This window comes from Salvelinus alpinus, chromosome 4, assembly GCF_045679555.1.
Source record: "Salvelinus alpinus chromosome 4, SLU_Salpinus.1, whole genome shotgun sequence".
Lineage (NCBI taxonomy): Eukaryota > Metazoa > Chordata > Actinopteri > Salmoniformes > Salmonidae > Salvelinus > Salvelinus alpinus.
This window is the reverse complement of record NC_092089.1, coordinates 32747711-32769336: the sequence shown is the minus strand read 5'-3', so window position 1 is coordinate 32769336 and position 21626 is coordinate 32747711. Positions and strand designations below refer to the sequence as shown.

General features: G+C 43.4%; 2 protein-coding genes across 2 annotated transcripts; one reads left to right on the top strand and one right to left on the bottom strand.

The window, feature by feature from the left end:
* Positions 1–1028: 1028 nt before the first annotated feature.
* LOC139572346 (germ cell-specific gene 1-like protein) lies at positions 1029–7200 on the top strand. The gene is made up of 6 exons (XM_071395068.1): positions 1029–2688; positions 4788–4970; positions 5050–5097; positions 5561–5713; positions 5973–6084; positions 6188–7200. Exons 1-6 carry the CDS (start codon positions 2493–2495, stop codon positions 6564–6566), a joined length of 1071 nt encoding a protein of 356 aa, XP_071251169.1. The 5' UTR covers positions 1029–2492; the 3' UTR covers positions 6567–7200.
* Positions 7201–9273: 2073 nt separating this feature from the next.
* rcvrn2 (recoverin 2) lies at positions 9274–17892 on the bottom strand. Its single transcript, XM_071395073.1, has 3 exons — positions 17248–17892; positions 11612–11723; positions 9274–10156 (listed from the first exon to the last, which is right to left on the bottom strand). Exons 1-3 carry the CDS (start codon positions 17626–17628, stop codon positions 10068–10070), a joined length of 582 nt encoding a protein of 193 aa, XP_071251174.1. The 5' UTR covers positions 17629–17892; the 3' UTR covers positions 9274–10067.
* Positions 17893–21626: the final 3734 nt, after the last annotated feature.

Below are 21626 nucleotides of genomic sequence, written 5' to 3'. Positions count from 1 at the left end.
AGTACAGTAACAGATGGACTTAGAGGGATTACATGGATTCGGGATGGGTCTGTGACACAAATTCCCAAGAAAGACAGAAAAAGGAGGAGTGTGGTGGGGGACTCACACTCGTTCTGGAGCATGAGAGAGAGTAGGAAAGGAGGATAAAGAGAGAGAGGAGCATCCGGCTGGAGAGGTAAGGGTCACAACTGCTCATTCTGACAAAGGGGTATTAGAGAGAGGAGTAGTGCAGAGTACTTGGGTTAAACCAGGGATGACAAAAATACCAAAAAATGTGTGCAAAGTTATTGCTTGGTCAACATAAATATCTCAGCATATCGGAGAGGACTGAGGAAAAATACGAAGAGGATAGGAAGGAAAGATTGTGATGGAGGAAAATAAATGTCAGCAAAAGACGGCAGTAGAAAGATTGCATTGTAGTGATGGATGTTGTCTCGAGAAAAATAGACTTCTGTTTCTTCTGTAGTGAGGCAACGATGCAGTTTCGATTTGGTGCCAAATTTCAGGCTAAGAATTAGTAGTTCTTAGAACTGAATAAGCTGTTAAGAGTTTGGCATGGAGAAAAGAATGATGTACTTCCTCATGTGCTCTGTATGGTTGTTTATATATCTTGCAGTCCTTCCTTTAAAAAATACAAAAATTGCAACTGAAATGACAAAGAGAATATTGCTGTTGGTAACTGAGGATTATAGGGAAAATCACATTTTATTGGTCGCATACACATATTTAGCAGATGTTATTGTGGGTGTAGTGAAATGCAGGTATAATGAAATGGCACTGGGTTTTTAACGTACAGTAGGCCATTTTGTGTTTAACATTTGTTGATTCATTGCCCATTTGTTATGCCAATGGATTTCAGTTTATTGACTGCTACAGAATGTGTTGGGTATTAAACTTGAATATAATGGCCTATGTAAACAATAGCTGCAAATCTGAAAAGTTTTTCACCGGACATAGCCGTGGGAAGTAGTTTGAGGGTGCGGGTTTTTGCCCAAGTTACAGGCGGCTGTATCAGTCCGCTAATACAGAACTAGTAAAGCTAGTAGTATTTTATTAAACTTTTTTTTTTATTCAGATTTTTCAGGGGGTCCTGCAGCACCCTCAGCACCCATACTTCCCACTGAGACTGACTTGAAGATTCTAGTGATATTACAGTGATCGGCAGTCATACTAACTGGTTAATCTGTCCTGTGTTAACATTGCAGGGATCGCGAACAGTGTGAGAGAGAGACCAGGAGAGAAAGCCAGAGTGGGTTTCACACTCTAACACACCTAACACAAACAGATTAGAGCAGATTAACGTGGATTACCAGAAAAAATGATTTAGATCAGAGGCTTAACTAATGATTTCATCAAAAAAAGTAATCTGTACATTTTATTCCTTCCATCTTTTTCCTCTACTTTAAGTCGTGAGGAGGATGCCGTGAGAGGTAGAGGCAGGCCAGAACCTCTTAATCAGGAAGTAGAAAGTTAATAACGGGGTGCAGGTCACAGAACGGTATGGATTACTAATACCTCCAGAACCATATGCAAACACACTGTGAACTCTTGGACCTGTACGACCCGTCACCCTGAGCATTACTATGAGTAAGATATACTGTATCTGCCCTAAGATGTGAACTCTTGGACCTGTACGACCCGTCACCCTGAGCATTACTATGAGTAAGATATACTGTATCTGCCCTAAGATGTGATCATACGGAAAACACTTGTACACCGAAGCAAAATGTATTCCAATAATATCTCTACATTTGATGATACGTTTTACGGCTGGATCTGATAGTACTGTATCAAGTCTGTATGATCAAAACTCACTGTAGGACTAGAGTGAAAAGTTAGGCGACAGAGATCTACATAGCGTATCAGATAGCTCTCTAAGGTTTATGATGAAAGGCGGCTAGGGGCTAGTGATCTATTGACTCCCATTACTGTTGAATGGTTAGAGTGAAGAGCCCTAGGGATCTATAACAGCAGAAACCTTCGGTCCTGGTTGGACAGACATGTCCTCCTCCCATCCCTTTCTTTTCTCCTGGTGTGACCCCTCTCCTTTGTTCATTTGTCCATTCTGTCCACCTCTTATTTTCCATCCCTCTTTTAACTTGACAGAATCTTATCGGACTCTCTCTCTTTCCCCTTCTCTCTCTATTCTTGCTTTCCCTTTGTCCCCATTTTCTCATCTGTTCTCTACATTGTTTTTATCTTCTCTTGTTTTTTTACTCTGTTCTTTCTTTTTGAAACTCTCTTTCACTGATTTCAATCTATCACCAGAACTGTCATCATCTTCTTCATCATCCTCTACATCACCAACAACAACTTCATCCTCACATACTGCTGTTGATACTTATATCCCATCTTCCTCCCTTTGTCCATCTGTCTTTCATCATCCTCTTCTTCTCCTTCCCCTGCCCTGAGTCTCTACACACTTCCTCTCCTCCCACCCTATCCCTCCTTCTTGACCTTCTCTTACCCTCTCCCCTCCTCCCTGTGTGGCCATGTTGGAGAACATGTCTCGTCGGTCACGCTCCCTGCTGTCCCTGACCCTGACCACTCTGGCTCTGGCCCTGTCCATCCTGGCTCTCTGCACCTCCTACTGGTGTGAAGGGACTCACAAGGTGGTCAAGCCTCTCTGCCTGTCTCCGGTCAAGATGAGGAACTGTGGGCAGAACAACAGTGAACCCTACACCACAGGTATGCCACGCACGTAACTGTCACCTGTGTAATTGTGATGTCATTTCCTGTGGCACTCTCAACACACCCAGTGTCACCCTAACTTATTGACCCACCCCTCACTGTGATATATGTATATCCTGTTACTGTCATCACTAGTCAGCCCTACGGATCCTACCAGCCCTAAGCTATTATCTAAACGTTTGGATGTACAAGGGAGTCTGAACTGCATTCATTAGGTTCAAGTACCCATCTAAGTGTTAGACAAATAGAAGGACAGTGTTTCACATAAGAATTACACAACTGTAACACCATGGTGACATCTGCCAGCCATTTATGACATACTGTCTTCTGACTGTGTGTGTGTGTGAGAGAGAAAGTGTCTTCTGATGTGTGCATGCTTGTGTGTGTGTGTTGGGTGATAGTCTGCCTTGCTCTTCATGCCCACTTGGGTTGAAACCCCATCACAACCCTCATCCAAGTGCTCCCAAATGGCCAAAAGATGCCAGTCTGATTTAGTTTTTTACTCCAAATCAACTGTTTTCAAAGAAGTTGTCAGTTGATCATCTCAGCAGTACGTTCTGGCCACTTATGTGGCCTCTTCCCCTATTCTCCCAAGGTTTATGATACTGTACATATTTCATCTAACCTTTCAAACCTGCCTCCACATCCCTCATTGAAAACAACTTTTCTCTGAGCTGTAATCTGCTGGGTGTGAGGAATGCAGATGAATCCTGGGGTTTTGTCCTGTCCTCTCTGCTCCCTGGTCTGTATTGTGCATAATCCAGTGAGATTGAGATGAACACTTTATAACTCCATACATTAATCCAGTTAGAGAGCTGCAGTGTTCAGTACGTACTGTAGCACCGCTAACCACAGCAGGAGGCTCACCTGACACACACGCTAACCACAGCAGGAGGCTCACCTGATACACACGCTAACCACAGCAGGAGGCTCACCTGACACACACGCTAACCACAGCAGGAGGCTCACCTGATACACACGCTAACCACAGCAGGAGGCTCACCTGATACACACGCTAACCACAGCAGGAGGCTTACCTGATACACACGCTAACCACAGCAGGAGGCTCACCTGACACACACGCTAACCACAGCAGGAGGCTCACCTGACACACACGCTAACCACAGCAGGAGGCTCACCTGACACACACGCTAACCACAGCAGGAGGCTCACCTGACACACACGCTAACCACAGCAGGAGGCTCACCTGATACACACGCTAACCACAGCAGGAGGCTCACCTGACATACACGCTAACCACAGCAGGAGGCTCACCTGATACACACGCTAACCACAGCAGGAGGCTCACCTGATACACACGCTAACCACAGCAGGAGGCTCACCTGACACACACGCTAACCACAGCAGGAGGCTCACCTGACACACACGCTAACCACAGCAGGAGGCTCACCTGATACACACGCTAACCACAGCAGGAGGCTCACCTGACATACACGCTAACCACAGCAGGAGGCTCACCTGACACACACGCTAACCACAGCAGGAGGCTCACCTGATACACACGCTAACCACAGCAGGAGGCTCACCTGATACACACACTAACCACAGCAGGAGGCTCACCTGATACACACGCTAACCACAGCAGGAGGCTCACCTGACACACACACTAACCACAGCAGGAGGCTCACCTGACACACACGCTAACCACAGCAGGAGGTTTACCTGATACACACACTAACCACAGCAGGAGGCTCACCTGACACACACACTAACCACAGCAGGAGGCTCACCTGACACACACACTAACCACAGCAGGAGGCTCACCTGACACACACACTAACCACAGCAGGAGGTTCACCTGATACACACACTAACCACAGCAGGAGGCTCACCTGACACACACGCTAACCACAGCAGGAGGATCACCTGACACACACGCTAACCACAGCAGGAGGCTGTGAAGGATAAGGATAAGGGTTTTATCCTTTTTAAAGAATTTAGGGGTTTACTCAGAATGTTCAGGTATGTGTTGTGTGGAACAAATATTGCACAGGAAGTTAAGAGAGGTGAACAGAAAGATACAGTTCCACTGTCATCAGATGGAAGATACCAAGATAATATTCTACTCTCCCCAGAGAGCCCAACTCAGAACCCATACAACAGAACCCTGTCCCCCCAGAGGAGAGATGAACTGGCTAAGATCCGCCAGAGACAGCTGGACAATGCTGTCCACTACATCTGGGAGACAGGAGAGGACAAGTACACCTTCAGATACTTCCACACTGGCTTCTGGGAGAGCTGTGAGAAACACGTTGATGGTGAGAAAGGCTACAAGCACACTTTACTTTTCTCTCACAAAAAGTTGAAAACCGCTAATATTGTTCTAAATCTTTCCAGGTGAGAAGTGTCGCAGCTTTATTGAGCTGACTCCTGGTGAAACACAAGGTGTGTTCTCTCTCTCTCTATCTATCTCTCTCTCTCTGTCTCTCTCTCTCTCTGTCTCTCTCTCTCTGTCTCTCTCTCTCTCTCTCTCTCTCTCTCTCTCTCTCTCTCTCTCTCTCTCTCTCTCTCTCTCTCTCTCTCTCTCTCTCTCTCTCTGTCTCTCTCTTCCTCTTTGCCTGTGGTGTCTAGTTTTGCATGATGTTATTTTGAGGATGGGCCTCCCATTGATACAGTGTGTGTGTGTTTGGTTTTATTATCCTTGTGGGGACCAGATGTGGGGAAGTTCGGACATGTGGGGACAAGGAAAAAGGCTATTTTAGGCTCAGGGGTTAGGTTTAGGGTTACAATTAGGGTTAGGAGGTTGAGGTTAAGGGTTAGGGTTTAGGGAAAATAGGATTTTGAATGGGAATCAATTGTTTGGTCCGCACAAGGATAGTAAAACAAACGTGTCTGTGTGTGTCTCCAGGTGTGTTATGGCTATCGGTGATATCTGAGTTCACTTACATCGGTCTATTGGGAATGGGCTTTCTGTTGATGTGGCTGGAGTTGTTGTGTTCCCATAAGGAGATACACGCTCTCAAAATCAACGCCTATGCTGCCATCTGCACCGTACTGTCAGGTAATGCCTCTACTCCCTCCCTCCCTCCCTCCCTCCCTCCCTCCCTCCCTCCCTCCCTCCCTCCCTCCCTCCCTCCCTCCCTCCCTCCCTCCCTCCCTCGCCTGTCTTTACTGCATGAAGCACTTATCTTGTTCATATCCTTCTTTACACCTCCAGACTTCTCCTCTTTATCTCTGTCTGCCTCCCATCCTCTAGACAAGATGTTCAGTTAATGAATGAATGAAACAGTAAATCAATGCTTTTCTCTCTCCCCCTCCAGGTCTGATGGGGATGGTGGCCCACATGATGTACACCACAGTGTTCCAGATGACTGTCATCGTTGGCCCTAAAGACTGGAGGCCTCAGACCTGGGACTACGGCTGGTCATTCGCGTGGGGATTCATTCACACTCTTAGTAGTGAATAGTAGGGACCCTTCTTTCATAGCCCTCTCTCTCTAATGACCCCTCCCCCTCTCTCTGTGGCCTCTCCTCAGCCTGGCGTGGATCTCCTTCAGCTGTTGTATGGGAGCTGCAGTCTTCACCCTCAACTCTTACACCAAGACCATCATCGAGCTGCGCCACAAACAGAGGCTCCGATTGGAGGAGGCCCGCACCGCCAGCCACGCCCCTCCCTACGATGAGGTGGTCCCCGGGAGCGGGCTCTACTCTGTCAGCGGCCTATTGCAGTGCCCAAACGGGATGATTGACGTGGCGTGGGCGCCTGACGGGACCGTGATGGGGGTGGGGAACGGGGATGTACCAACTCTAGTGTTGCTAGGAGGGTGTGGGCCAGAGGGCTGTGAGGACTGTGAGAGAGAGATGGATGAGATGGAGGAGGCCATGGAGAGGGAAAGAGCTGATTCGCCCTGTTAATAAGTGATGGGTGGGGCTAAAGAGAACAGAGGAGGACTATGGGTAATGTAGTCACTTTACAGGTACAGTATATGCACCTTGAGCTCTCAAGTTGGAAAGACTGAGACAGAGAAAGACTGAGACAGAGAAAGAGTGAGACGGAGAAAAACTGAGACAGGGAAAGAGTGAGACAGAGAAAGAGTGAGGCAGAGAAAGAGTGAGACAGAGAAAGAGTGAGACAGAGAAAAACTGAGACAGGGAAAGAGTGAGACAGATTAATAGTGAGACAGAGAAAGAGTGAGACAGAGAAAGACTGAGACAGAGAAAGAGTGAGACATAACTTGATGGACATGGGACACAGGAACTGTGTTGGCTGTAAGAGCTACAGTATCCCCTCTTTGACATTGAACAGAGATCACCTTGACATACATGGTTCGGGCTAACGCTCCTCACATTGTCATTCATTAATACAATAGTGCCTAATGGTAAGGGATTGTTATACAGTATTGCTATACAGTATACAGTATATATGTAAATGTATCCATGTTAGAAATAGTTTTACCATAAGAATCCAATACTTTCTGAACTTTGTAAAACCTGCTTTTCACTTCGTCTGAATGTGTCGCATACTGAATCTGTAAAATAAACAATAATCTCTGTGTCAATCTGAAGTGGAACTGATGTTATTCATGCATCTCAGCCCTCCTTCCTCCACCTCTCCTATAGGAGACATCGACCATATCTGCATTTCTCTATCTGTCTGTGGTATCTCTACTGTAGATCTCTCTATCTGTCTGTGGTAGCTCTACTGTAGATCTCTCTATCTGTCTGTGGTATCTCTACTGTAGATCTCGCTATCTGTCTGTGGTATCTCTACTGTAGATCTCTCTATCTGTCTGTGGTATCTCTACTGTAGATCTCTCTATCTGTCTGTGGTATCTCTACTGTAGATCTCTCTGTATTTCTCTATCTCTCTGTGGTATCTCTACTGTATATCTCTCTATCTGTCTGTGGTATCTCTACTGTAGATCTCTCTATCTGTCTGTGGTATCTCTACTGTAGATCTCTCTATCTGTCTGTGGTATCTCTACTGTAGATCTCTCTATCTCTCTGTGGTATCTCTACTGTAGATCTCTCTATCTGTCTGTGGTATCTGTACTGTAGATATCTCTGTATTTCTCTATCTCTCTGTGGTATCTCTACTGTAGATCTCTCTGTATTTCTCTATCTCTCTATGGGTAGCTATGCTGTAGATCTCTCTGTATTTCTCTATCTGTCTGTGGTATCTCTACTGTAGATCTCTCTGTATATCTCTGTCCGTTGTACCTCTACTGCAGATATCTCTATATTTCTCTATCTGTCTGTGGTACCTCTACTGTAGATATCTCTGTATGTATCTGTCTGTCTGTGCTACCTCTACTGTAGATATCTCTGTATTTCTCTATCTGTCTGTGGTAGCTCTACTGTAGACCTCTCTGTATTTCTCTGTCTGTGGTAGCTCTACTGTAGATATCTCTGTATTTCTCTATCTGTCTGTGGTAGCTCTACTGTAGACCTCTCTGTATTTCTCTGTCTGTGGTAGCTCTACTGTAGACCTCTCTGTATTTCTCTGTCTGTGGTAGCTCTACTGTAGATATATCTGTATTTCTCTATCTGTCTGTGGTACCTCTATGGTAGATCTCTCTGTATTTCTCTATCTCTCTATGGGTAGCTATGCTGTAGATCTCTCTGTATTTCTCTGTCTGTGGTATCTCTACTGTAGATCTCTCTGTATTTCTCTATCTCTCTATGGGTAGCTATGCTGTAGATCTCTCTGTATTTCTCTATCTGTCTGTGGTATCGCTACTGTAGATCTCTCTGTATTTCTCTATCTCTGTGGTACCTCTACTGTAGATCTCTCTGTATTTCTCTATCTGTCTGTGGTACCTCTACTGTAGATATCTCTGTATTTCTCTATCTGTCTGTGGTAGCTCTAATGTATATATCTCTGTATTTTTCTATCTCTCTGTAGTACCTCCACTGTAGATCTCTCTGTATTTCTCTATCTCTCTATGGGTAGCTATGCTGTAGATCTCTCTGTATTTCTCTATATGTCTGTGGTATCTCTACTGTAGATCTCTCTGTATATCTCTGTCCGTTGTACCTCTACTGCAGATATCTCTATATTTATCTATCTGTCTGTGGTACCTCTACTGTAGATATCTCTGTATTTCTCTGTCTGTCTGTGCTACCTCTACTAATAGAGAGATAGAGATGGAAAGATTACAGAGAGTTTGCTTCTGTCTGCTTTCCGATGTTGGACAGCAGATTATGTCAGTAATCCCGAGTTGGACAGAGAGAAGGAGGGAACGACTGAGGAGGGAAGGGATGAGTAAGGAGGGAGGGGGAGGAGAATGTGGGGAACAAGAAATGGCCCTGGAAATAAATATAGGAACACGGACACAATTGTGCACGCACAGGCATGCATAATACATTATAATACGCACACATCACGTATTTTCATGGTGTCAGAAAATCCATGTGTAAATATGATCAAAAACATAAGACCCTTGTCCTTTGTTTGTGAATCACATATTTTAATACACGAAGTCACTGTTTGGACAATAGGAACCATATAGAAACCTTACTATTCTTACTGAAAACCGTCACGGACTAATTTGTGGGACATCAAGGACACACACACACACACATGCACACACACACACAAACTGATTTGCAATACACAGAATTTATGAGAAAAGCTTTAATCCACCATATGCAGCGTATAACTCTTTGATTAAAACAATAAGACAGTTGCAGGATAAAATCTAAAAGCCACCATCACAACCATGCAAATTCCTAATGGAGAAAAAGGTTTGTTGTTCTACAGATTTTCAATTTCTTTTCCCAAATACCTGTGTCCGAAACTGTTATCATTTATCACATTTGCACACTTCAAGTTTCCTTCTACAGAAACACCATTTAGAGCTTCTTAGAATAATGAAATGTATAGAATGAACAATGGTTACCAAATGATCAAGTCCATGAGTATTCAGGACACTGCAAAACACTAGACCACCATTACTTTTTCACGATCATCTCACAGTACCAAAAAGCTATTGTAGCTTCAATCTGACAGGAAAACAGCATTTAGCAGGGATATTGTATCAATATACAAACAAATAAATACACTTGTGCCTCAATTTTTCTGTTGTGTTTATATTGCATTAATTACAATAGCGGCCATCTAACCTTCATATTTATCACATCTACCTTCATAAACAGCCTCAATCCAATAGATATACATACACAGACAGACATACTTTAACATACTTTTACTTTAACAGACATACTCATACTTTATACTTTAACCAACATAAACCCCTACTTTCTCAGAAGGTACAGTGAAGACAATTAAGACACCGCAATACAAGAGTATTTACACAGAAGAGAAAGACAGAACACTAGAATACAATGACAAAGATAGAGGATGAGAGGAAGAAATAGTGTGTGAAGGAGAAAGAGGTAAAGAAGAAGGGATGACTAGTCAGTGATGGGTTCGTAGTGGATGAGACGCATGGCGTTTTCGTTCTCGGTCACCCCCTTGATGAACTCTCCCTCTGCCAACCGGTCTGAGAGAGAGACAGAGAGAGAGAGAGAGAGAGAGAAAGACAGCGACAGAGAGAAATTGTAAAATGATTAGTGTTTGACTCCCTAGTGGCGCAGTGGTCTAAGGCACTGCATCTCAGTGCAAGAGTTGTCACTACAGTCCCTGGTTCGAATCCAGGCTGTATCACATCCGGCCGTGATTGGGAGTCCCATAGGGCGGCGCACAATTGGCCCTGCGTCATCCGGGTTTGGCCGGGGTAGGCCGTCATTGTAAATAAGAATTTGTTCTTAACTGACTTGCCTAGTTAAATAAAGGTTAAATACATTTTTTAAAATAAAATAATCTTCCTCAGGGTGACTGCTGTGTACCACACTGTACTGTATGTGTACTGTATATATCATCTGTCAGTAGTTCTTCAAGAGTACATACTGTATGTGTACTGTATATACCATCTGTCAGTAGTTCTTCAACAGTACATACTGTATGTGTACTGTATATACCATCTGTCAGTAGTCCTTCAACAGTACATACTGTATGTGTACTGTATATACCATCTGTCAGTAGTTCTTCAACAGTACATACTGTATGTGTACTGTATATACCATCTGTCAGTAGTTCTTCAACAGTACATACTGTATGTGTACTGTATATACCATCTGTCAGTAGTTCTTCAACATTACATACTGTATGTGTACTGTATATACCATCTGTCAGTAGTTCTTCAACATTACATACTGTATGTGCACTGTATATACCATCTGTCAGTAGTTCTTCAACATTACATAATGTATGTGTACTGTATATACCATCTGTCAGTAGTTCTTCAACAGTACATACTGTATATACCATCTGTCAGTAGTTCTTCAACATTACATACTGTATGTGTACTGTATATACCATCTGTCAGTAGTTCTTCAACATTACATACTGTATGTGTACTGTATATACCATCTGTCAGTAGTTCTTCAACAGTACATACTGTATATACCATCTGTCAGTAGTTCTTCAACAGTACATACTGTATATACCATCTGTCAGTAGTTCTTCAACAGTACATACTGTATGTGTACTGTATATACCATCTGTCAGTAGTTCTTCAACATTACATACTGTGTGTCTGTGTGCATTTGGTTCAATGAGATGAAAAATGTTCTGTGGAAAAAGCCATGTTTTGGTAGGGAGTGAATCCCCAGGTGGCTGGTGTGTGTGCATGCCCTTAAACCAAAGGGCAACTCTCCTGTAAGAAATCACATGATGAACAATGTAATCTATGTAAGCTGGACGGACGTCCTACAGCTGCTGAGCAAAGAACATAATGACATAAAACCTTTCCTCTCATTACCACAACAACACAAGTCACAACAACCTACTGTGTGTATGTGTGTATGTGTGTGTGTTGTGTGTGTGTGCGTGCGTGCGTTTGTGCGTGAATGTGTTTGGGTGTGCGTGCATGCATATTTGTGTGTTTGTCTCTTACCGTTGTCTGGTTTCTCAAAGAATCCCCACAGTTTGTTGGCTCTCTTCTCTGGTGTATTCTCGTCGGCCGGTAATTTGGGCAGATCTTCCTTGGGGATTAGTTTAAAGATGGCCTGAGAGTGAGTGAGTGAGTGAGTGAGTGAGTGAGTGAGTGAGTGAGTGAGTGAGTGAGTGAGTGAGTGAGTGAGTGAGTGAGTGAGTGAGTGAGTGAGAGAGAGAGAGAGAGAGAGAGAGAGAGAGAGAGAGAGAGAGAGAGAGAGAGAGAGAGAGAGAGAGAGAGAGAGAGAGAGAGAGAGAGAGAGAGAGAGAGAGAGAGAGAGAGAGAGAGAGAGAGAGAGAGAGAGAGAGAGAGAGAGAGAGAGAGAGAGAGAGAGAGAGAGAGAGAGAGAGAGAGAGAGAGAGGTACAGATCAAGTAAGATTGCATAGACTTATTTTACATGATATATATACAGTACTAATCAAATGTTTGGACACATCTACTCATTCCAGGGTTTTTCTTTATTTTTACTATTTTCTACATTGTAGAATAATAGTGAAGAGATCAAAGCTATGAAATAACACTTATGGAATTATGTAGTAATCAAAAAAGTGTTCAACAAATCTAGATATATTATAGATTCTTCAAAGTAGCCACCCTTCGCCTTGATGACAGCTTTGCACACTCTTGGCATGTGTCCCAACTTTTGACTGGTACTGTATCTACAAGTTCAGAATACTGTATATGACATATGATCTGCTGACGACCGTTTACATGTAGTTACAGTATCATTTAGTTGGTGCCTGCAGCCTCTCATCAAATCCTTAACATGGGTCTGTGTGCCAACATTGGTTGGTGCCTTGCAATGCCCAATACATGTTTTTTACAGCTCGTCTGAAGGGAACCAATTTGACCACTAGAGGAACCCATTTGACCACTAGAGGAACCCATTTGACCACTAGAGGAACCCATTTGACCACTAGAGGAACCCATTTGACCACTAGAGGAACTCATTTGACCACTAGAGGAACCCATTTGACCACTAGAGGAACTCATTTGACCACTAGAGGAACCCATTTGACCACTAGAGGAACCCATTTGACCACTAGAGGAACTAATTTGACCACTAGAGGAACCCATTTGACCACTAGAGGAACCCATTTGACCACTAGAGGAACCCATTTGACCACTCCTGTGTGTCATTGTTTACCAGTTAGTTTGTCTTGTCTTTTCTAATATTCACTTTCACTTACATTATCTATGGAACTACATCAACTGGCCACATTATTTAAAGATTTGACCTACTTTAATTGAATGGATGTTTAGAAAACTTCCTGGGACACATCATATTCAGCTCCCTGAGTCAGATATGTGTTCTGCCCTACCAAGCACAAGAGCAGTAACTGCTTATAGAGTGAAACTGAGAAAAATGACTTCAAAGTTTAAAAAATTGTCCAGCCAAGTGAATTGTAGGCAGATAATTTGAGTTTTGGTTATGTGTTGTCTTACTGTGAGGTTATTTTTTTATCATATTGACCCTGACCCTGACCTCTGACATGACCTTTGGCCCTAGACAGGGTTCAGCCTTCTTGCTTGGTACACCCACTGGAATAGTTTTCCACGACAATTGATTTTTTACACAAACTTGTGTTCATAGATTTACACTACATGGCCAAAAGGATGTGGATACCCCTTCAAATTAGTGGATTTGACTATTTCAGCGACACGCGTTGCTGACAGGTGTATAAAATCGAGCCAGAGCCATGCAATCTCTATAGACAAACATTGGCAGTAGAATTGCCCAACTGAAGAGCTCAATAACTTTCACCGTGGCACCGTCATAGGATGCCACCTTACCAACAAGTCAGTTCATAACATTTCTGCCCTGTAGAGCTGCCCCGGTCAACTGTAAGTGCTGTTATTGTGAAGTGGAAACATCTAGCAGCAACAAGGGTTCAGCCACAAAGTGGTAGGCCACACAAGCTCACAGAACGGGACCGCCTAGTACTGAAGCACATAGGGCGTAAAAATCGTCTGCCCTCAGTTGCAACACTCACTACCGAGTTCAAAACTGCATCTGGAAGCAACGTTTGTCGGAAGCTTCATGAAATGGGTTTCCATGGCCGTGCAGCCGCACACAAGCCTAAGATCACCATGCGCAATGCCAAGCATCAGCTGGAGTGGTGTAAAGCTCGCCGCCATTGGACTCTGGAGAGGTGGAAATGCGTTCTCTGGAGTGATGAATCACGCTTCACCATCTGGCAGTCTGATGGAAGAATCTGGGTTTAGTGGATGCTAGGAGAACACTACTTGCTCGAATGCATAGTGCCAACTGTAAAGTTTGGTGGAGGAGGACTAATGGTCTGGGGCTGTTTCATGGTTCGGGCTAGGCCCCTTAGTTCCAGTGAAGGGAAATCTTAATTCTACATCATACAATGACATTCTAGATGATTCTGTTTCAGCACAACAATGCTCCCGTGCACAAAGCGAGGTCCATCCAGAAATGTCAAGATCGGTGTGGAAGAAATTGACTGGCCTGCACAGAGCCCTGACCTCAACCCCATCGAACACCAACATCAGTGCCCGACCTCACAAATGCTCTTGTGGCTGAATGAAAGCAAGTCCCAGCAGCAATGTTCCAACATCTAGTTGAAAGCCTTCCCAGAAGAGTGGAGGCTGTTATAGCAGCAAAGAGGGGTCCAACTCCATGATCTTGGAATGAGATGTTCGACGAGCACCTGTCCACATACTTTTGGCTATGTAGTGTATTTGTATGTGTCATACAGTGTCATATACTGTAGTAGTAACCGCAGCTCAAAGCTCAGTGAAGCCAAGGTAAAAAGCAGTAACTGACTTGAGTGATTGCTGTTACTGCTTTCTGTCCTTGGTTTCACAGTAACTTTTTCCAGTTACTGCAAATATGACCCCCCCATTTTCTCCAAAACACAACACAGTGGAGGCAGGATATTTGTCCAGGTGATAAAGCATGCAGTTACTACTCTTTTGGTTTGTAGGGCAGGTGATGACACCTGCATAAAGGAATGACCTGCAGTATGTATTACACACATATCATGGGCTATTTGGCCAATCAAGTGCTATTTCAAAATTAGGTGATTGTGCAACGACAATCAAAATCAAATAAATCTACTGTAATAACAGATTCTAGACCTATGATGCAAATGATCCACAATAAAGTCAATAGTCAATCAGGGGCCATCTGAGTGTAACTTTAGAGTCAGGCCTTAAAGCTGTGACCCACATAGAGAGAGGAACCACTCATCTCTCACACTTAAAACATCCAGATTAACGTGGATTATCGCCAAGACCCAGGCCATAGGCCAAACACCAAGATGTCCTCCCTCCCTCCCTCCCTCCCTCCACCCTGTTTGGTTTAGGCTGAGTATTTCCTAAGGTTAATTTAGTGTTTTACCCCCTAGGCCTAATCCTAGATTGGGATTGGGTGAAATGATCCTAGATCTGTGCCTACAGCCAACTTTTACCAGAGGGGGGTTGGCTTGGCAGGCTATTCAGTAAACCTATATAGTACAGCCAGTTCCCCGTTGCCCTGACAACTATAATCTTGACGGAGAATAAAGACATTTTGGTGCCAGTACGGTACAGTAGCACTGGGGAGAGGTGGTGCTATACACGCCCACTGGCAATCTGCCAGGGACAGACAGAAAGACAGACAGAGACAGGCTCATCTCAGGGCAAAGGTACTGGACACTATTTACCTCCCCATCCCTCCCACTTTGCCCATGAGCCTGGCCTGCCCGGTCCCTGTCTCTCAGTCTAAACCCACAGCGTGGACAGATTTGATGATTAAGATTATTGTTAATTAAGATACTTCCTGCACAGTTCTCACAGCCACTCCTACACGTCTACTTATCTATCTACCATATTGTAGTGGGATGTATACGCAAGTAAATACGTTTTTTTTGCACGACAGTTTGTCCACCGCTTGGGGAAAAATGCATTGAAAGTATAGAGGTGTTACTTTTTCACAGCGACCGGCTATTTAACCACCTATTTTCCCCCCACTACACCCATGTTCACATTTCTGAGCCGAAAGAGATGCCATCACAATATCACCCTCAACCAGACACCTCTAAAAACTATAGTCTCCATGTGTTGGTTGACTCTGCCCTAAAGGTTGCAGCTGGGATAGAAAAAGGCTGATAGAAATGACTGTTGGTCTTGGCCAGTGTTGCTCAACATTGATCCTGGGCCAGGGCACCCACTAGGTATGCTGGATTTCACTCCAGCTCGGCATCACTTAGGCTGCGTTTACACAGGCAGCCCAATTCTGATCTTTTTTTCACTAATTTGTTCGACAAATCAAATCAGCTCTGAAAAAGATCTGCTGTGAAAAGATCTGATGCGTTTGGTCAAAAGACAAATTAGTGTGAAAAAGATCAGAATTGGGCTGCCTGTGTAAACGCTGCCTAAGATACTAATTAATATATCCCCTTAGAACCAATGAGATAAATGATATTGAGAGTAAACTATTTTAGAATGACTATATTAAGACAAATGGTGGTCTGCCAATTCAACTAATCTTTGTTAATGAGAGTAATTGGTAAACAAAAAAATCAACTGCATACAGGGGGTTAAGTTGAGAAACCCTGTTCTAGGCAACATGGACTGTGTTCACACAGGCAGCCCAATTATAACCTTTTTTACACTAATTGGTCTTTTGACCAATCACATCAGATCTTTTCACGTCAGCTCTTTTTCAGAAATGATCTGATTGGTCAAAATACCAATTAGTGGAAAAAATATCCGAATTGGGCTGCTTGTCTAAACTCAGCCATAATTGGTTATGTGTGTTACTTTGTTAGTTGATTATCTACAGACTACATACTTTAGGTCCTGAATAAGCACAGAAGCATGGGGATCACAGTAAGTACAGTAGCCTACATTTTCTGGATGCTAAATCATTAATCTTGTGGATTATCAGGAAGGATTGGGTGGCTGAAATGGGCAAGAGCTCTACATTAGCTAATTGATGATTAGGACTGGAACCTACCGCAGGAGGTTGGTGGCACCTTAATTGAGGAGGACGGGCTCGTGGTAATGGCTGGAGCGGACTGGGTGGAATGGTATCAAATACATCAAACACCTGGTTTCCATGTGTTTGATGCCATTCCATTAACTCCTTTCCAGCCACCCCTACCTACATGTACAAATTACCTCGACTACCTGTACCCCGGCACATTGACTCGGTACCGGTACCCCCTGTATATAGCCTCGTTGTTGTTATTTTATTGTGCTACTTTTTATTATTTTTTACTTTAGTTTATTTGGTAAATATTTTCTTAAATCTTTCTTGAACTGCATTGTTGGTTAAGGGCTTGTAAGTAAGCATTTCACGGTAAGGTCTACCTACACCTGTTGTATTCGGTGCATGTGACAATTAAAGTTTGATTTCATTTCATTATTATGATTATTATTTTCCCATGCCACATACTGTAAATGGTAGAAACATCTGCTCCTTTGTATGCCTATGTCCACAATTTCCCCTTGTCCCATCTTCAAAATGATCATCACCATCAATGATTGTTGTTGTAAGAAGGTTCTCCTACCAAGTGGTTCGGGGTTGGATATCTTCTCTTGCCCCTTAATAGTTCAAGGTTAGAATCCTTCCTTGATCTCTCACCTGGCAGATGACTTCCACTTCTGTCTTGGTGATGTATCCGTTCTTGTCCACGTCGAACAGTGAGAAGGCCCACTCCAGCTTCCTCGTCGTCTTCCCACTGGAGGTCATGTGCAGTGCAATGATGTATTCCTTGAAGTCCAGAGTGCCGTCCTCGTTGGTGTCGAATGAACGGAACACATGCTGAGCGTAGGTCTTGGCTTCGCTATCGGGGAAGAAGCGCGCGTAGATCGTCTCGAACTCCTCTGGCGAGATGCGTCCGGTGGGACACTGCTTCTGGAAGTTCTCGTACCACTGGCACAACTCGTTCTCCGTGAACTTGGTGTTGAGCTTCAGGTCCTCCAGGATCTCCTTGGAAATAGCACTGCTCTTGGCGTTCCCCATCGTATTAGCCTGTACTGGGATCTCTCGGTTATTGTCGAAGGCTCTCTGAAGTAGTGCCTTTTTGAGTCACTGATCCGTCTTTTGTTTGGGTAAAGTCCTCTGTTACTGTGGATCTTCCTTTCCTTACGTTGACTCAGCTGTCCAGTTCAAAAGATTCCTGAAATAGTTACAAATAGATATTGTCCAACAAGCACAGCACAATCAGATCTCTACAATGACTGAAGTGTTACCCAGTGTACCACTAGGAACCATACATCAACGAAAGCCTTCACTATCAGGGAGAAAGAACAGAGGGAGGCAGAGCAAAGAGACATGACTTACCTGTGTCAGCAGTAGAGAGAGTATGAAGTGATGTGTTAGGGATGGACTGATGTCATTCTGATGGGTGACGTAGATAGATAGATGGAGTAGCGAATGAGGGGGGTGGAATTAGACTGCTATCTTTGGCGACTGGGTTAATTCAGTTAATTCAGGATTTAAGGTGGCTGAGCTTTTCACTCAAATTAACTTTAGTTTCCATATTATCTTTTGCCAAACCGTCTCTCTTCTTGTCTGGTCTGTGTGTCGGCCAAGGCCCTGTTATCATTAGACATTTAATTTCTCAATAAGAGCCAAATCCTAACTTTAGATATGTGTACGTAACACAAACCCAATAAAAATCAATGCAGGATTTACTTGAAAGTACAAGTTAAGTATGAGACTTCAAGTGAGAATTTGTCTTTGCTTGGTTACCACATGACCTAACCAGGAGAGACATTGGATCATAGACCCAATACAGACACTGTATAAGATTGTTAGTTGTAACAATGAGTGTTATATTCATCTGTTGAGCAAAAACTGAAGTTGTCTGAACCAGTTCTAGTCTATTATGTAAAGCAAAAAATAAGTCTCACACCAGTTTCAAGCATCATGGTGGAGGACACAAGTCTGATTGGTCACACTAGTAAATTACTATTCTCTATTTTATGACTATTAAAGTAAGTGGTAGTTGATTAAGGTTTTGGGTCTGTATGTTCTAGTAAAGACACTTAAATGGGTTTAGCTGAGCAGGTACTCCTAATTCTAAAACAGCCATCTGTACAGGGCTTTTATAGGAAGTTCAGCTGCCCCTGGCCACTTCCTTCCTTGACCTCTCTGTCTCTGCCTCCTTTCCTCCTTCACCTCTCTGTTTCTGTCCCCTTCCCTCCTTCACCTCTCTGTCTCTGCCTCCTTTCCTCCTTCACCTCTCTGTCTCTGTCCCCTTTCCTCCTTCACCTCTCTGTCTCTGTCCCCTTCCCTCCTTCACCTCTCTGTCTCTGCCTCCTTCCCTCCTTCACCTCTCTGTTTCTGTCCCCTTCCCTCCTTCACCTCTCTGTCTCTGTCCCCTTCCCTCCTTTACCCCGTCTCTGTCCTCTTTCCTCCTTCACCTCTGGCCCTTTCGTTCTCTGCTACTCCATTCTATCCATCTCCTCCCTGCTCCTGTCCCCTTCACTTGTTTTATTCTGTCCCCACATCCTTCCCCTCTGTACCCCTTCTCTCATTCCTCTCCTCCACCTTGTGTCCTTCCCTTCTGTCCCCTCTCTGTCACTTCCACCGTGTCCCCTTCCCTTTTGTGTCCCCTCTATGTCTCCTCCACCTTGTCTCTTTCTCTCCATCCTGCACATGCTTTTCCAGGAAGCTCGGCTCCTAGATGTTTATCCTCTCCCAGGCTTGTCTCTCATCATGCCTTTGTTTTGTCTCTACAGTAAGTGTAAACATACAGTACCAGTCAAAAGTTTGGACACACCTACTCATTCAAGGGTTTTTCTTTATTTCTACAATTTCCTACATTGTAGAATAATAGTGAAGACATAAAAAGTATGAAATAACACATGGAATCATGTAGTAACCAAAAAGGTGTTGAACAAATCAAAATATATTTTATATTTCAAATTCTTCAAAGTACCCACGCTTTGCATTCACTCAACCAGCTTCATCTGAAATGCTTTTCCAACAGTCTTGAAGGAGTTCCCACAGATGCTGAGCATCTTGGACTCATCAGACCAAAGTACAGATTTCCATATGTCTAATGTCCATTAGTAGTGGCTTCTTTGCAGCAATTCTACCATGAAGGCCTGATTCACGCAGTCTTCTCTGAACAGTTGATGTTGAGATGTGTCTGTTACTTGAACTCTGTGAAGAATTTATTTGGGCTGCAATTTCTGAGGCTGGAAACTCTAATGAACTTATTCTCTGCAGCAGAGGTAACTCTGGGTCTTCCTTTTCTGTGGCGGTCTTCATGAGAGCCTGTTTCATCATAGCGCTTGATGGTTTTTTCGACTGCACTTAAAATTTTCCGGATTGACTGACCTTCATGTCTTAAAGTAATGATGGACTGTCATTTCTCTTTGCTTATTTGAGCTGTTCTTGCCATAATTTGGACTTGGTCTTTTATCTTCTGTATACCACCCCTACCTTGTCACAACGCATTAAGAAGGAAAGAAATTCCACAAATTAAATTTCAACAAGGCACACCTGTTAATTGAAATGCATTCCAGGTGACTACTTCATGAAAATGCCAAGAGTGTGCAAAGCTGTCATCAAGGCAAAGGGTGGCAACTTTGAATAATCTCAAATATAAAATACATTTTAATTTGTTTAACACTTTTTTTGGTTACTACATTATTCCATATGTGTTATTTCATAGTTTTTGATGTCTTCACTATTATTCTACAATGAAAATAGTAAAATAAAGAAAAACCCTGGAATGAGTAGGTGTGTCCAAACTTTTGACTGCTACTGTAAATCTCTTAACATGTCCTTCCCTTCTCCCTCTTTAAGTGTTTGTTTTGACAGAAGTATCCTTCAAAACGAACCTGCTCCGGGACAGGTTAACTCCATTTCTCCTGAATTATGTGTCTGAGCTGCGAGACGAGGACCAATTAAATCAGATTCCCTCCCTCTCGCAAAGATTGCGTCATCCTCCCCTTCATTTGAGGAAGATGACTGATTAATAAAATATTTAATCAAAAGTTTTCTGTGCAAAAAAATTGTAATGTTAGAATACTCATCAAATGAAACTTCATGCACAGTAAACTTTTTGTATGACAATACAATTATTTAATCGATAGGAGTGGGGAAAAAAGGTTATTGTGCATTGATAAGCACACCAAAGATGGCATTAACGATAAAATAAAGACGGCACTTCAACACGCCTATTTCACACCATAGCCTGCTGAACTTAGATTTCAGCAGGCTGTGTCTAAAGTTAGCGGCAGGGGGACAAGACATATTCACCGTCGTAGTACGGATAAAGCCTGAGCTGGAATGTGAAGCTAACTGAGGCTGGCTAGCTTGAGAAAACCCTAGATCTAGCTTGCTTCGTAGTATACCACTCAGGAGTGTGACAATTAAGACTATAATTAACCACCTCTGCATCATTCAAGACTGTTGCTTTGTGAGAAGGTATTAAAGTTCACAGTTAGCCATTGTTATGTAAATGCAAGCCAGATTTAAAGTACCCAGGGCCTTGCCTCCAAATTAGAGCAAGTCCGCCCGAGCGATGGCCCAGTGAGACATGGGTGACGGCCTGCGTAAGTGAAAAAGTCTGAGGCTTTTTGGTAAAACACTGGGGCAAATCCTTGTTGGAAATGAGCCATTATTGTCTCTTTCCCCACTATGTCTGTCTTTGTTTTGTCTGTGATAGGAACATGTATCCCTCTTTACTACCTCCTACCCACCTGGACCCCCATCTCCATCTCTAAGTCTCAATTTTTCTTCTGGTAGTGTAGTTTGTGTCCTTCTCCTACCCCCTTTCCTCCTCACACATTTATTTGTGCCTGTACTATAAGTAATAAGGTAAGGAATTGTCCAAAATGACTTACAATTAACCCACACAGCCACAACGTGACAAATAGGTAACAACACAAGTCCAACTGTAGCATTGCAAACACCATGCTCCTTCTAACCATATTCCATGTAACTTCGCCATTGGAACACCATATAGAGGTTTACATGTCCTACCCTAACCCTTTCAATAG